The sequence below is a fragment of the Enhydra lutris genome, unplaced genomic scaffold, assembly GCF_002288905.1.
Source record: "Enhydra lutris kenyoni isolate GAN:26980312 unplaced genomic scaffold, ASM228890v2 scaffoldscaffold63, whole genome shotgun sequence".
NCBI lineage: Eukaryota > Metazoa > Chordata > Mammalia > Carnivora > Mustelidae > Enhydra > Enhydra lutris.
In genome coordinates this window covers 894,274-909,006 of record NW_019154147.1, presented here as the reverse complement: position 1 = coordinate 909,006, position 14,733 = coordinate 894,274, and the positions used below count along the sequence as shown (strand labels likewise).

Below are 14,733 nucleotides of genomic sequence, written 5' to 3'. Positions count from 1 at the left end.
GGGGAGGGTATGTGCTATGGTGAGTGCTGTGAAGTGTGTAAACCTGGCGATTCACAGACCTGTACCCCTGGGGATAAAAATATATGTTTATAAAAAATAAAATTAAAAAAAAATGTTCTAACTTAACATTAATAGCTTCAGTGCAGGCTAGAGGCTAACATCACCATAGATGAGAAACTAAACTACGTATTACTTGGGTAACACATGAAAAAATATAAGGCATAGTATGTGTCCTTTCAAAGCCTCCTGGTTTTCTCTTTTTTTTTTTTTTTTAAGATTTTATTTATTTGACAGAGAGAGAGAGATCACAAGTAGGTGGAGAGGCAGGCAGAGAGAGAGAGAGAGAGGAGGAAGCAGGCTCCCCACTGAGCAGAGAGCCTCATACGGGGCTTGATCCCAGGACCCTGGGATCACGACCTGAGCTGAAGGCAGAGGCTTTAAGCCACTGAGCCACCCAGGTGCCCCACCTCCTGGTTTTCTCTTAGAAACAAAAGATAATATCATCATTAACAGTAAGTAATTTTTTTCATTTCAAATGGAAAAATTCAAAACCCAGAGCACAAAAATTATAACCTTGAAACAACTTACAAATTCCTCTACTCCAGAATGTATTTTGCCTGGTTTTCTATATCATTCATTGACCCCAGACTAAACAAAGTAAACTGAATAATAAACTTTCCATATTTCTTCACAAAACCACAGAATCTGAGAGAAATAATTACACATTTACTCCAACGAAGGTATATCTTTTTCTGTGTTCCTATGAAATGCTGTTACATGGGAAAAATACTATGATATATATATATACATAGATTCTATAATCTTTAACAAAGTTGGTGTTACAATCAAAGCCAAAAATAATGTCTATAACTCATCAATTTGACCTAAACTCAAAGCTGAACTGCTTTACCAGATTTTTAAAAAACTCATATTATATATTCATGTAGCCTTCTACTTTTCACATAATAACATGACATGCATATCCTAATAAAGATGTGCCTCCATAAACTTAATTAGGAAGATATTTTGCAGAGGATGGGATAACTTAAATTCTCTTAAGTTGTAGGAAAATTAGAATATGGAGACTTTCTGAAATTTTCCTCTCTGAATCAGTATCAGATTTTTATACACATAGAGGAAAACAGCAAATGTATAGCTGGTTCTAATTTCTCCCATGAAAATAATATTGTTATTTGTATAAAATAACGATATTGTGCATAATATCATCATAAATAAAATCTTTTGTGGATTATAATTATCATGTATCTTCTTAGAGGAAATGCCTAGAAGTTCGATACAGAAACCAAATGCAAAATTTGCAGGTATCATTGATTTGTATTACGACACTGCCTGCTAGAAATTAATGACAATTTTAGCTGTCACTAGAAATACATAAGTTTGACCATATATTTGCCGAAGTTAGGACAATTAGAAATGTTCTGAAGTCATATAAATCGTAGCAAGGTTAAGTCCTATACATCAATTTCATATTTCCTTGCTTCCTTATTCTCTCCTCACTTCTTGTCTTCCTTCTTCCTGTTCTTTATGTACTGTATAGTTACCATGTTCAGTGAGCTGCGGGCACATACAAAGATGACTGAAGATGAGTAAAAAGAAGTTTAATGTTATGTAAAGTCTATGGTGTCCTATAAGATATTGTAATATGATTCTAACTTAAATATGCCCATGATATTATCCATGTTTTTAAAGAATTATGAGCAGATATCTCCATAAAGGACAGAAGAAACTGGTAACAGTAGTTACACTATGAAAAGGCCCTGTGGGACAGGAGCATAAGGATGGCACTAATTCCAGATCTATGCTCATTACCTATTCAAAGATGCCTTGTATAAGTACAAGTTTATGAAAGTGAATAATTGAAGAGTATAAAAATTTGTAATTAGCTATAACTCAAATAGAAATATTTTTGGACATGATACTGAATTTACATAATTTCTGATTTATAGACTAAAATATAGCTCAGGTTTGTTTCTTTCTATTTTTTCATTTTATTTTGCAATTCAAGTTAGTATTTACAATATATAATTTGGAAGCAAAATTTTCTTATAAAAATCACTTTCCCATATAAGATCAACATAAATATACTTCAAGGTTTTCTTTTTTTAAGTTTATTTATTTTCTTTTAGTAATCTCTATACCCAACATGGGTCTCGAACTCACAACTTTGAGATTAAGTGTGGCATGCTCTTCTGACTGAGCCAGCCAAACACCCCAAGACCTTCTTATTTTAGAAAATGTTACCAGGCTCTTGTAACTCTCTCTTTGTCAAGACATAGGTATTGGTAACAAAGGTGAAACGGCTTTCATTTCATTAGAGGAGGGAGACACAGAAATTAAAAGAAAGACACAAAGACAGTGACAGAGAATGGAAATATGACAATGAATAAATATAGTTACATTGTTTTCATAGAAATAAATTCCATATCTGGGGCAGATTCCTGTCCAGGTTTTCTAATAATCAGCATATCATCTTGCTATATGCTATGAGGACAAGAAAATATAATGAGAGGTTCTCATACTTATCAGGTTTAAGGCTAATCATAGAGGATAACCATATAGATAAGAAATTAAGTAGTGATATGAATATAAAATAAAAAATATTTTCCTTGGCAGTGGGCAGTGTATGCATAAGTCTTTGAGAAAGTTCAAAAACATTTATTGGAAGATGAAAGTGATACAAGAACTGTGCTAGGTGGGAACCATGATCTGTAGTAGAAAACCATAGGTTGTATAAGCTGTAAAAGGAATTACAAATAAAGATTAAAATCTGATTGCAGGGTGCCTGGGTGGCTCAGTTGGTTAAGCCTCTGCCTTAAGTCATGATCCCAGGGTCCTGGGATGGAATCCAAGTCCTGCATCAGGCTCCTTGCTCAGCAGGGAGTCCACTTCTCCCTCTCCCTCTGCCTGCCACTCCCCCTGCTTGTGCTCTCTCTCACTCTGACAAATAAATAAAAAATAAAATTAAATTAAAAAATCAGATTGCACGTGATGATTCCCACTGGGAAAGAGCAAAGTATAAGTATCCAGAAGAACAGATGATCTAGCAGAGAGTAAGAGGCATTTAACTTGAAATTGTAAGGAAAGGCACAAGTTCAATCAGCTGACACAGGCTAGCTGGCACTGTAGGTTGAAAAATGCAAGGCATGGTAAGTACCAAGAGAATCTGGAAGAGAGAGCTCATTGAAGAACTCAGGAATGTGCAGGATTAAGATACAATAGGTAACTGTGAGAATCTGTAAAGATTTGGGCACTGTATTGGTTAGTGGCCAGGATTCCCGGCCAGACCACCTTGACTAAACAGCAGTCTACCATTCTATGCAATTGTAGGTACTTCACCCACTTCTCGCTGTGCTTTGGTTTCCTTATACAGTAGTGTGTGTGTGTGTGTGTGTGTATTTGCATCTATATGTCATATGTATATGTAAATGTATATATACATACATACATATATTGTGTGTGTATATATATCACATACATGATTTAATATAGGTAAATAATATAATATTTTAGTTGGAGTATTTTTTGTCCTTGAAACAGAACGATGATAGTGCCTACCTACTAGATTAAGTAAGTTAGTAATATTCCTCTTTGAGAGATTAAATGAATTAATACATGTAAAACACTTAAAATAAGCTCTTGCCCTCTATGAATAACTAGAAAGCAAACAAAATCAATGACCTGTTTTTGCTGAAGGCCTCGAATCTCCCCCTTTTAAATTTTTTAAACTGTCTTCTACTTACAGTAGTAAGTAACCTGAGCCCCATATTTTACACTGATGCTAACTTACTTGAGAAGCCGTGTATATTCAAGATACAACTCAAGTTGTTGTTGTTTTATGAAATAGCAGATTACACATAACTTAAAATTGTTTAAGAAAAAAAAGTCAATGCTCAAGGTAATTTAAAAACTCAGAGAACAAAAGATCACCCACGATCCCAGCAGTCTGACATGTCGATTGTGTTATTTATGCTTTGCATCTATTCTTTTCCTTATGTATATCCTCCGTATTCTAAATATCGGTGTCTGCAAATTTAATTCTTAATTTTTCATTCAAAATTATTAATAGAGAGCAATTTATAATTCCTATATCACATTGCTGATATTTTAAGGACAAATTTGAATCACGGTGTTGCACTTAACTTTGGACATTTAGGTTATTTCCAATATTTAAATTGTATACATCACTGGGGAAAGAAAAGGTTATGTAAAAAAAAATTTTTTTTCATTGAAATATCTTCTCCAATAAGTTACCAGGGATGAAATTACTGGCTTAAAAGATATTTAACTATTTGTGGCCTGTGAGAGCTATCCTCATTCACTCATTGCCATGAGATTTCTTTACTTGGCAAATTCCATGTTACATTATAAATAACAAGATAATAGCAAGCATTCATTGATTATTTGCTATGTCCCAGATACTACTCTTAGGGTTTTTACATGCATTGTTTCATTCAATTCTAACAAGAACTCTATGCGGGAGGTACTATCTTATTAGCCCCATTTTATACTTAAGAAAATTAAGGTTTAGAGAAATTTCCCAAGTTTATTTTACACTGCTGGTATGTTGTAGAGCCAGAATTTGAAAACTCTGTGACTCTACATCTGAGCTATTAACCCTGTAGTGTATTTTACTTTTCTGTTTATGTTTGATTATAAACAAATATATTATGAAGACCCACTTGTTTTCATAAAATGTGGTGGTACAAATTACATACTACTTTACTGAAAACAACAACAACAACAACAACAACATGGTTTTCAAAAAATCTAATCAACACAGGTTTTAATATTATCGATGCTTTCAAATTGAATAAATGTTTTTATTTAATTGAATGTGTTATATGTCTCTTAATTATATGTTAATAAAATAATGACAAGGCTGTTAACATATTAATATAAAATATTAAGAAGCAACTATTACAAAAATTCCTTATGATAAAAATTAGAAATCTGAAATTATTGGAATTCCCTTTTACACTAAAATTATCAAAAAAGGAATTCCTAAATTTTTGTTTTAATTCAAAAAATCAAAATTAAGCAATATAAATAAAGCAAGTAGAGCCCATCTCTACGGTCTAAGTACATGTAAACTGCATAACATCCTTGGATTTTTTACAATTAAGGAGACCATATATTTTATCATCTAAATCAGAACACTTTGGAAAGCAAAGAGAGACAGTATTGAAAGAACAATTATCCCAGATAAATGAGGCATATGGTCACCTTACTTAGAATAAAGTTTCACCATTTCTTCAGTAACTAGAATCCATTGGTTGAAGTCCAGGACAAATTTTAGGATGCAGTGTAGTGCAGTGGGGAAAAAAGACTTGATTTCGTAAACAGCATACTGAATTCCTACACAGTTTTCTTACATATTAATATCCCTGAGCTTCAGTTTCTTCATATGTTTAAGAGAGAAAAATACTTCAATCTCTTAGTGATATGGTAAGGACTACTCACTAAAATTAACACAATTGTCTAGTGTAAACTGCAAATTTCCCATACAAACCTGTTAAAATACTTAGCTCCACACTTTGGCAAATACTATTCTACTTTTTAAATGAAACCAAATTATACAGAAACTCCAAAAACTTCAAAAATATATTTCAGAATATAATTTTATTAGTCTTCTGAGTATATATGTATATAAAGAAAATAATCTGCTGGTTTGCATAGAAGCTGTGACAACTCATGGCTAATTTTTTTTTTAAATGACCTTTTGACAATAAAAACTTACTAACCAACTGGAATTACATACTTATAAATGACTGAAGAGTTATCTTCATTAATGCATTATCATAAAGAATTAGAAATTTCCATATATTAGTAAACGAATTTAGTTCTCAAAATTGAGTTGTTGTTATTTTGTTTTTTTTTTGTTTTTTGTTTTTTTTCAGAATCATGGAGAAAAAAAAAGCTCTTACATGAATTAATCAAAACCGTGATCAGTTTTCGCAGTTGTTCATATTTGAAATTATACTCTAACAGATATCACCGTGGACTTCCACTCCATAAAGTGCCCTGATAAACTTGCCTTTAAGTGGCTAACCGCCTTCATTTGGCTAGGGACTCACTAGCCTTCTCTCCCAAACACTTCAGTTTTCCTCAATATGGGACTGGAATTTGTTTTCAAAATCTTAACAGGATCATTGGAAGGAAACAGGAGAAATACTATAAAGGCAGGCCTGGATTGATTCCAGAAGCAAGTACTCTCCCAGCAATGCATTGGAATTATGCCAAGGAGAGAAGCGTTTTTGTAAATGAACATAGTGCCACAGTTAAGTATAAGGTCTTTAATTCCTTTGTCAACATCACCAAGGTTAAAAATTAAGAAAGTTATGTGATAAACATTTACTTGACTTAAAACAGTGTGCACACACTCCTTCAACTGAACATCAGGAGGCATCTTGACTAATCACTGTTTTTTTAATGAACACTTTCTGATACTTAATTCCACCTATTTCAATGAGGGATTCATGTAGACGACAGTGAAGTCATTTTACTTTATTTTTAACCACCTAAGTGTGGTTTATAGGTGACAATAATTTTGGTACTCAAATGTGGTTCTAATTCTTGAAATGGAAATAAGTAAATGTGGATAATTTTAATAGTATCACATTTAATGAGATTATTTTGCTGATTTGGAAGAAATTGGGAGTGTTTTCTTCACAGTAAATGTCTTTATTGCAGTTAAAGACTGTTTTTCTTACTAAGTTCTACTCTTATAAGTATAAAAGACAAACGGTTCCTGTTTGTTTTTAACAAATAAATTAAGAGATCATTTAGGTTAAATTACACAAAATGATACTAAAAATACAATAATTTTCTTAAAAATCTTTAGGCCTTCAAAGAGCAGGAACTTTAATGTATTTCCTAGACTTTCCTTAGACAGATTTAATTGGGCACTTTTGTAAATACTCCTGCTTTATTTACTATGTTTCCCATTTTTATTTGTGCAAAAGCTTAAATTCCACTTTCACATCAACCAAAATTCTACTCAAATTGGCTGTTTTTACAGCCAAAGTGTAATAGTACATTTTTAAATTTTCCTATTACAGTTATTTTCAAGTAATTGTTGTTAACTTCCAATCAATAAGAACATAGCCTTTCACTGAATTGATTAGTTCAGTAAGACTATTTCTACACTTCCCCAGTGATATAGCATTCTGCCTACTAGTACTGATAATAAATGTTCATCAGTGTTTTATTTCCACATGTATGGAACCTGCAGGATGATCCACCCAGTAAGAAATTCTACCAGTGTAAGAGATAGAGAAGAAGGACAGGGGGTAAGACAGGTTTGACTCCTTCAGGGGAGTGTCAAAGAAAGCTGCTAAACTGGTCTATAAAACCCAACCCTATAGCATCTGTTTTGCCCAGAGTTGAATTCACGACATTAGCTGTAGCATGGCTGACAACTGAGTGCTGGGTCCTTGGTATTTTATATGCTAGTGCCCATCCACATGAAGTATTTAACTCTTTAATCGGGATAGAAAAATATATTTGCTCAGTTACTCCATCTCAATAGTTTGTCCAATAGAAATATAGAACAAGCTATATAATTTTTAAATTTCCAGTAACCACATTAAAAGAGAAACAATTAAAATTAATTTTAACATTATACTTTATTTAACTCAATATAACTAAAGTATGATTCTCTCAATATGTAAGCAGCATAAAAAAACTATTAATGATATGTTACATTATTTTTGTGTGTGTGAATCCATTGAAATCCAGTATACAAAATATACTTATAGCATATCTCAATTTAGAATAGCCAATTTTTATATCCTAAGAACCACATGTGGCTCCTGGTTACCGTGTTCGACAACACAGATCTAAATATCTTTTAAGCTGTTATTACTTTAAATATTCTACTAGAATGAGAATTTTATGGGGAAGTAATATTACTTATACACCAAATTACTAAGAGCAAGACATCTGAATTCAGCAATGAAACAGAATGATATTTGCTAAGATTCTCCTTGCTTTGTGCAGAAACTAGGCCAATATTGTTGCCAAAAGCCCAGGCTCAGGAGTCAAAGTGCCCCGCATCTGATTCTAAGCTAAGACAGATATTACCTCCCTAAAGTAACTACAAGCAAGCAGTAACCCTTGATAGCACCAATTTTTTTTTTGTCTGTAAAAGAGACATGATAATTTCATTAAATGAACTAGTATATGTAAAACATATGGAAGAGTATCTGCATATAGTAAGTTACTACCGTTAACTCCAGTCCCTTCTAAAGTAATTAGGATTTGCAGTTATTAAAATTACATTACTGGCTTTGAAGTACAAAGAATATATAAAAGTTATTTTTCAGAATACATTATGTGTTATAAATTAAATTAAAAATATATAAATAATATAACCTTATTATAGAATTTTTGGGATATTCACAAACAGGAAAATATCTAACAGTTTTGAAGATCCATGCGACATAGCTTTAAACAGAAAAATAATGGCCAATTATGATGACTACAAAATACTATATAAGAGAAAATCCAGTTTTACAAAACAGAGGAAAAGGTTCATGAATTTGTATGCTATTATCGTTTCAAAAAATAGATAACATCTAACTGATGTATTACAATAACTAAAGCTTTGCTTTGGCCCACTTCCACAAAAAACGTGGTCCACTATAATATGACCTATCAAAAAAGCATTTGTTTTATTATTTAGTCCAGAAAAGAAATATGGCTTTGGTAGAAGTCACCTCAGAGATTTATCAAGTAAAATTTGATTATTTTCATATCAAAGTTTCATTATTTATAAAAAACAATTCTAAAGGTTTGGAAATATATTTTTATGTGTCCTGTCAGTTGAGTTTTTGTTAGCAGCCCCTTTAACCTCCTTTTTCCCACTACTTACAAGTCCAAACAATACAGATTTCACAATAGGAGGAATCCCCTGTCATTGAATCTTGGTTAATGTCACACCTCACTCTGCTCACTCTCTTCTCTTAAATCTCATAGACCAATGTGCAACTGTTGACTTCTAGGTCAAACAGAGGGCAAATTAAATCTTAGTAACAAATGTCATTGGCCAATATTTATTACATACCATTAGTGTAGATACCACTGTGGGGAATCATTGATAGCTCAACAGTGACTTCACTTAAGATCGGCTGAATCAGAAATGCTGGTGTAGCACAGACTCACTTGTTTAAATAACTATTACCACACAAAATCTCTGATACTGAAATAGAAAAGAAATACAAAGTGGAATTTTAAGAGCACATATTACTTACGTTCACAAGTGTCCCCTTTTTGCTGGTAGCCTGCTTTGCAGATACACTTTCCAATGGGCACTAACCATTCTCCTTCTGCACTGCAGTGCATCCTGGGGGAGTTTTCCGCCTCTTCCTCTGCACTGCTGACACATGTCCCTCGAACCTCGACTAAAGAGGAAAATTCTGAACCAGTCACTGTATCTGGAAAGATAGCTAAATTCTCAATAATGGACCAGCACTTCTTGTAGTATACTTTGACAGAAACCAAAGCTATGCAAGCCCCTACATCCTGAAAGGCAAGATAGAATCCCTTTTTGGACAAAGGTCCAATCTCTCTCACCTCAGTGTTAAGCTTCATCTTTCTTTCACCAAGGTCACCTTGGGTAAAACTTTCATCTGCAGCAATGGTGTCTATTTTTACATAGAGGTTTTCTCTTATATTCCTGCCAGTGTCGTAGTCTGTTTCATAATAGTACAAATTAAAGGTTTCCTTGCAAGTTCCCAGTACTCCAGGAAGACTGTTACAATCCCTCAGGGTAAATTTCAATTCTACAAAAATCCTTTGTGCATTGCCTTTCGAAATCCAGTTAGTCCGCAGCCAGTTGTTTTGGTTGGGCTCCATGACCTGGCACACCTGGTAGGTTCGGATCGGGGTGTAGTTCTCATCCAAACCACTGATCTCTTCCCACTGTAAAATGTTTTAAAAAGGCTATCAGTCATTCAGCAAAAAAAAAAAAAATAATAACATTTTTACTTTGAAAGTGCATGAGGCATCTTTAGCATAGTACAAATGATGATCTGTGAAAGAGCTGGGTAGATTCCTACCCTGGCAAAAACTCTGTAATCTAAGAATATAGGACTCTTAGTTCAGCTTCGTCCTGGTAACGCAACATCATTCAGGTTGCCTGCATCGTTTGTACATACAATAAATATTTCATTTTGTTTAATGTCTGTTTGCTAGTGTATTAGTGTTTCTTTTTACATGTTTGCTTATGTCTATAGTCTCCACTGAGACTGTAATTTTTATAGACTGAGCGCACAACACAATCACTTAAATTACCATTTAATGCATATGCATATGGATATATGGCAGAATTTCTGATAACTCGGTTGACATTTTAAGTGTTGATGTTAAACTTGGAGCACCTAAATAACACAGGGAAGAAAATGCCAAGAGTGCTCTGAAATGTAAAAGCAGTCCACAACATGTTGATATTCACAATACAAAATCTTTTACAATCTTTCCAAAATAAGATATAAGGGAGTAACATTTTACAGAGCTATTTATTTCTTGCAGCGTTATATATATAATACTGTACATAAGCCACATAACTATAAATAAGTAGTTATAAAAGCATGATTCATCTTTATAAATAAATTGCTTTCAATAGACAATCAAATGTACATGGCAAATCAGCATGCTGGATCATATTTCAGTAATAAGCTTTTTTACTTGAAAAATATCACGTTTAAAAATGTCTATTCATATGCTGATGCAATACATATTACAGCAAACACATTATTTTCATGAAAAGGGAAAATAATAAGTTTAGCAGAATTTGTAACATCTTAAGGACTATTAAGCCATGTATGATAATATCTACACTGCCCATTAGCAAATAATTTCAATTCACCTGAAATAATCCTAGAAGACTAATGTAACAGTTGATTAAGTCCTTTCTTACTATTATAACAAAATTTCCCACTTTATATTTAGGCTACCTTAATAGTGAAATCATCATCTATGTGTTTTTATTTCCCCGATATAAAGTGCCAAATATGAAAATATGTTAGTATTCAAATCCAAAATCTTACAGCATGTGATATTTAAACCACTGTTTCAAGAAAAGCAGAGAAGAAAGTAAACTAATAAGCATGTGGTAAAGAGTCCTATTTTTAAAACTTGAATAGAGAATTAATTTGTTAAAATATTTTAAAACATTAATATCTACTTTTAAAACTGTTTTTTAGAAAATTGACAAATTAGCAAAATACTCTTATTCAGAAATTTCTTGTGTGACATTATATATTTGCTGTAATTTTATCAGACATACCAAAACTCCTCAATACAGCAAAGAACCCATTATCATGTGCAGGTTTGATTCAACACAACTTGAGTTTGTGACTAGTTAATGGTATGTATATTTCTCTTTGTTTCAGTTAGCTGTTTATCATCTGTCTGAATGGCATTTAACCAAATATACCCAAATTCATCCATTTGGATGGGGATATTTTGGTCTCTTAATTAGATCGAAATTGTTAAAAGAAGTAAAACTATTAATGATATCTACACCAAGAAATCAAAAGCTCTAAAGATAAATGTGCTCTTTTTAACAATTCCCCAGCCTGAAGAAACCAAGGCTAATTATTATAAAGGCATATCTCAATATTTCTTTTTTCTAACTTTAAGAACAATCATATTTGTTTTATGTATGAAAAATCAATTTCACTACTTATGAAACCCAGTTAATTTTAATTTTATTTAAAAATTTATCCCTGAGGGGAAAATTTCAAAACAACGATTGTATAGATCACAAATAGTGAGACTACATAAATGCATTTAACACAACTCTTGTTTTATTTCACTTTCTCAAGAGATCGTAATCATTTCTACAAATGACACCATTAGGAAAGAAGTCTTAATTCAGATACTGAGCTTTTATACTGTACTTATAAAAATATTTTCTAAAGATATCTTAATAACACTTTATTTCCTGCAAGATATTTAATCACATGTAAGCCAATCCATTTCATATATTAAAAAAATATTGTCAATCATCATTTCCTAACATTATCTGTTGATTCCTAAAGATTCTTAGGGTTAACTGTTATGATATCTGGACTGATAAAATGCCCACTTGAGTCAAGGATAACATAGACAAGCATAATTTATCCTTTTGTGTATTACATTGATGAAATACTGCAATCACTACAATCCTGTATCAGTTTACTTCTCCTTAAAGATAAAAACTATCCTCCATCTCTGTTTTAATTGATAGATGGTAGAAAACGGGCTACATCTGTCATTGGTAAGAAAGGGTTTCTTTTTAATTGTGAATGACTTCCTAAAATGTATAATTCTACTCATGGAAACTATTCCATTTACGAGAAAAGTAGGACATTCCTACCTTAAACTCAGTGCACTTTTTATAATCTGTAAAATACTTGTCATTTTTTCATAATTTAATCTGACCTATACAGATAACTACAATATGATCTTAAGCATCGTTCAAATATTAATTGAATAAAAAATCTGACTATTTAAAGGAGATTTGCATTGTTCACATTCTGCATTATTAAACTGACTTTCAGTTCATGACATATTGATTTTATGCTGTTCTTAAACTCAGAAGTCCTTTTCAGATTTTCATTCTTCTCTTTGCTAAATTTGTTACACTTTTTATAATCTCACTTAGGCTTCTTACTGTAAGGAAGATTAACTTAAATAACAATGAGATATATATTCTCCTTTCTCGGAGCCCCTTTCTTCATAAGGGATGAAGTATGTGCCCTCTCTCACAATTAAAATAAGACCTAAAGACAAAGATGTTGAACTAAATTAACTAAATCAAAGTAAATAATATACCTTTCAGACATGTGAAATGTAATAGTTAGACTATTTTTAGGGTTTACTTATATTCATCGGTTTTTATTGGACAGCTTTTACTCATATTTATTATAGCAGATTTTTAGTATAATATATTCATGCTCTGCCATGGTTTCTGATTAATAACAGCAGATAGCACATGATCAAAATTTGGAGAATCCAAATAATATTTTATAGCAAATTCCATGCTAAAATATGGACCATATTATATTTTTAACTACCTTTTAAAGTGTATTTTGAATGATGCTAAAACTGTTTTTAAAAGAAGAAACACATCACATACTGTTTTACATTCAACCTACCTAGTGATTATACTAAGAAGTATAAAGCAACTAAAGAGGTTTAAGTGAGTTTGTGAAGGAAATGTTCCCTGTAATTAGTTAGCATTTATAGCCTGGAACCTGAGGTATGATTCCTCTCACAATAAGAACTCAAAAGATTATGGTTATAGAGGTTTTTTTTTTTTAAATCCATTTCTCCAAGTACTAAAGTATACCTTCTCTTACTCAAAGAACTCAATGTCTCATTATAACACAACAAAATTTTGAATGAGACATTTGGAATTAAAATAGTTTAAATATGAAGAATGTGAATAATTCCAGAGGTTTGGGGAAGATCGTGCTTCTTACTTTAAAAAATAAAAGGTGATATTTTATGAGGAGAAGTACTTACCCCATTGGGTGGAGAGGAAATCCATTCCAACTCTGTTTGTTGTGCTTTAGAATCCAGCAGTAGTACTGAAAAACAAAGTTTCATTTTCAAATCTTACATGAAAAATGTAACCACATTTGTAAAAGTTATTAATATGGATCAAATTTCTATGTAATTATCATGATCTAAGATATGATCTAAGATATATAAAGTTATTTATGTATATGAATGATGAAATGAGTACCTACCTGATACAAGCTATTCCCCTTTCTTAAGGAGAAAAGATGTTAAAATACCATATTATATTTGGTATTACTTAACTGAAACATTAAAATAAGTTTAAAAACTTAAAAATATCATGAAAGGGTAAAAATTGTATGTGGTATCTTAATTCTATGGTAGTTTATATTTTAAAGAATTTTATAAGCCATTGAGCACTCCAAATTTTGTCAGATATAATAGCATGAACATAATAAAATATAATTCCATATTCATCTTCCTCTAGTCATTAATTTGTAATATTGTGCCAAAAGTATCTCCTAGTGTCTTTTGAGAATCAGAGTTTATTTTTTAAAAAACTTTTTCATAGAGTGTCTTTTCTTAAGCCAAAATGAATACAGTAGAAAACTATATCAAGCAATGTTATCATGAGAAAAATAAATTGCCCATTATTTCAAGATATATTTCTGGGTTAGTCAAACATCTGTTTTCAATATTTCTATTTTTTTTTAAATTTCTAAATATTTCAAAGCATTAGCTAATTCTCAAAATAATATATTTAAACTCTGACTTGACTTTGTTCCTGACTTGACTTTTAAAAACAGTTGTATTCCACTTTGATATTATCAAAAAGCATAAACAATTCATTTACATGTATATAAATGTACCAAATGCTCTTGATAGTATTAATACAAGACAATGTATTCAAATGTTATACATTAATATATATCATACCTCCAATTCAATATATTGTATTGCTTTTTAAGACAATTGCTCTCCTAAAGCATTTACCCGGCTCAAACTGATTCAGTTACGAGTTTTTATTCTTTAAAAATATGTCTGACTCTACAGCATTTTAACAAATGCATCAGTTTGTCCAGAAATAATAGTGAATATATCTCCAAGCTTGTAAATATGCATAACATCAACCTCAGCAAAATGTTGAAATTTGGACTTAAATAAAATATATGCTTATATGAACTTTTAAATAATCACTAGAGA

General features: G+C 31.7%; 1 protein-coding gene across 4 annotated transcripts in view; it reads right to left on the bottom strand.

Moving 5' to 3' along the window:
* Nucleotides 1–14,733, bottom strand: part of LOC111158797 (EPH receptor A7) — a 167,300-nt gene that overhangs the window by 149,180 nt on the left and 3,387 nt on the right. For all 4 annotated transcript variants that reach the window (XM_022521057.1, XM_022521054.1, XM_022521055.1 and 1 more), the window contains exons 2-3: nucleotides 13,534–13,598; nucleotides 9,273–9,942 (exon numbers count right to left, since the gene is read on the bottom strand). In XM_022521057.1, the coding sequence (XP_022376765.1) occupies nucleotides 9,273–9,942; nucleotides 13,534–13,598 (735 nt within the window). The remainder of the gene's footprint in view (nucleotides 1–9,272; nucleotides 9,943–13,533; nucleotides 13,599–14,733) is intronic.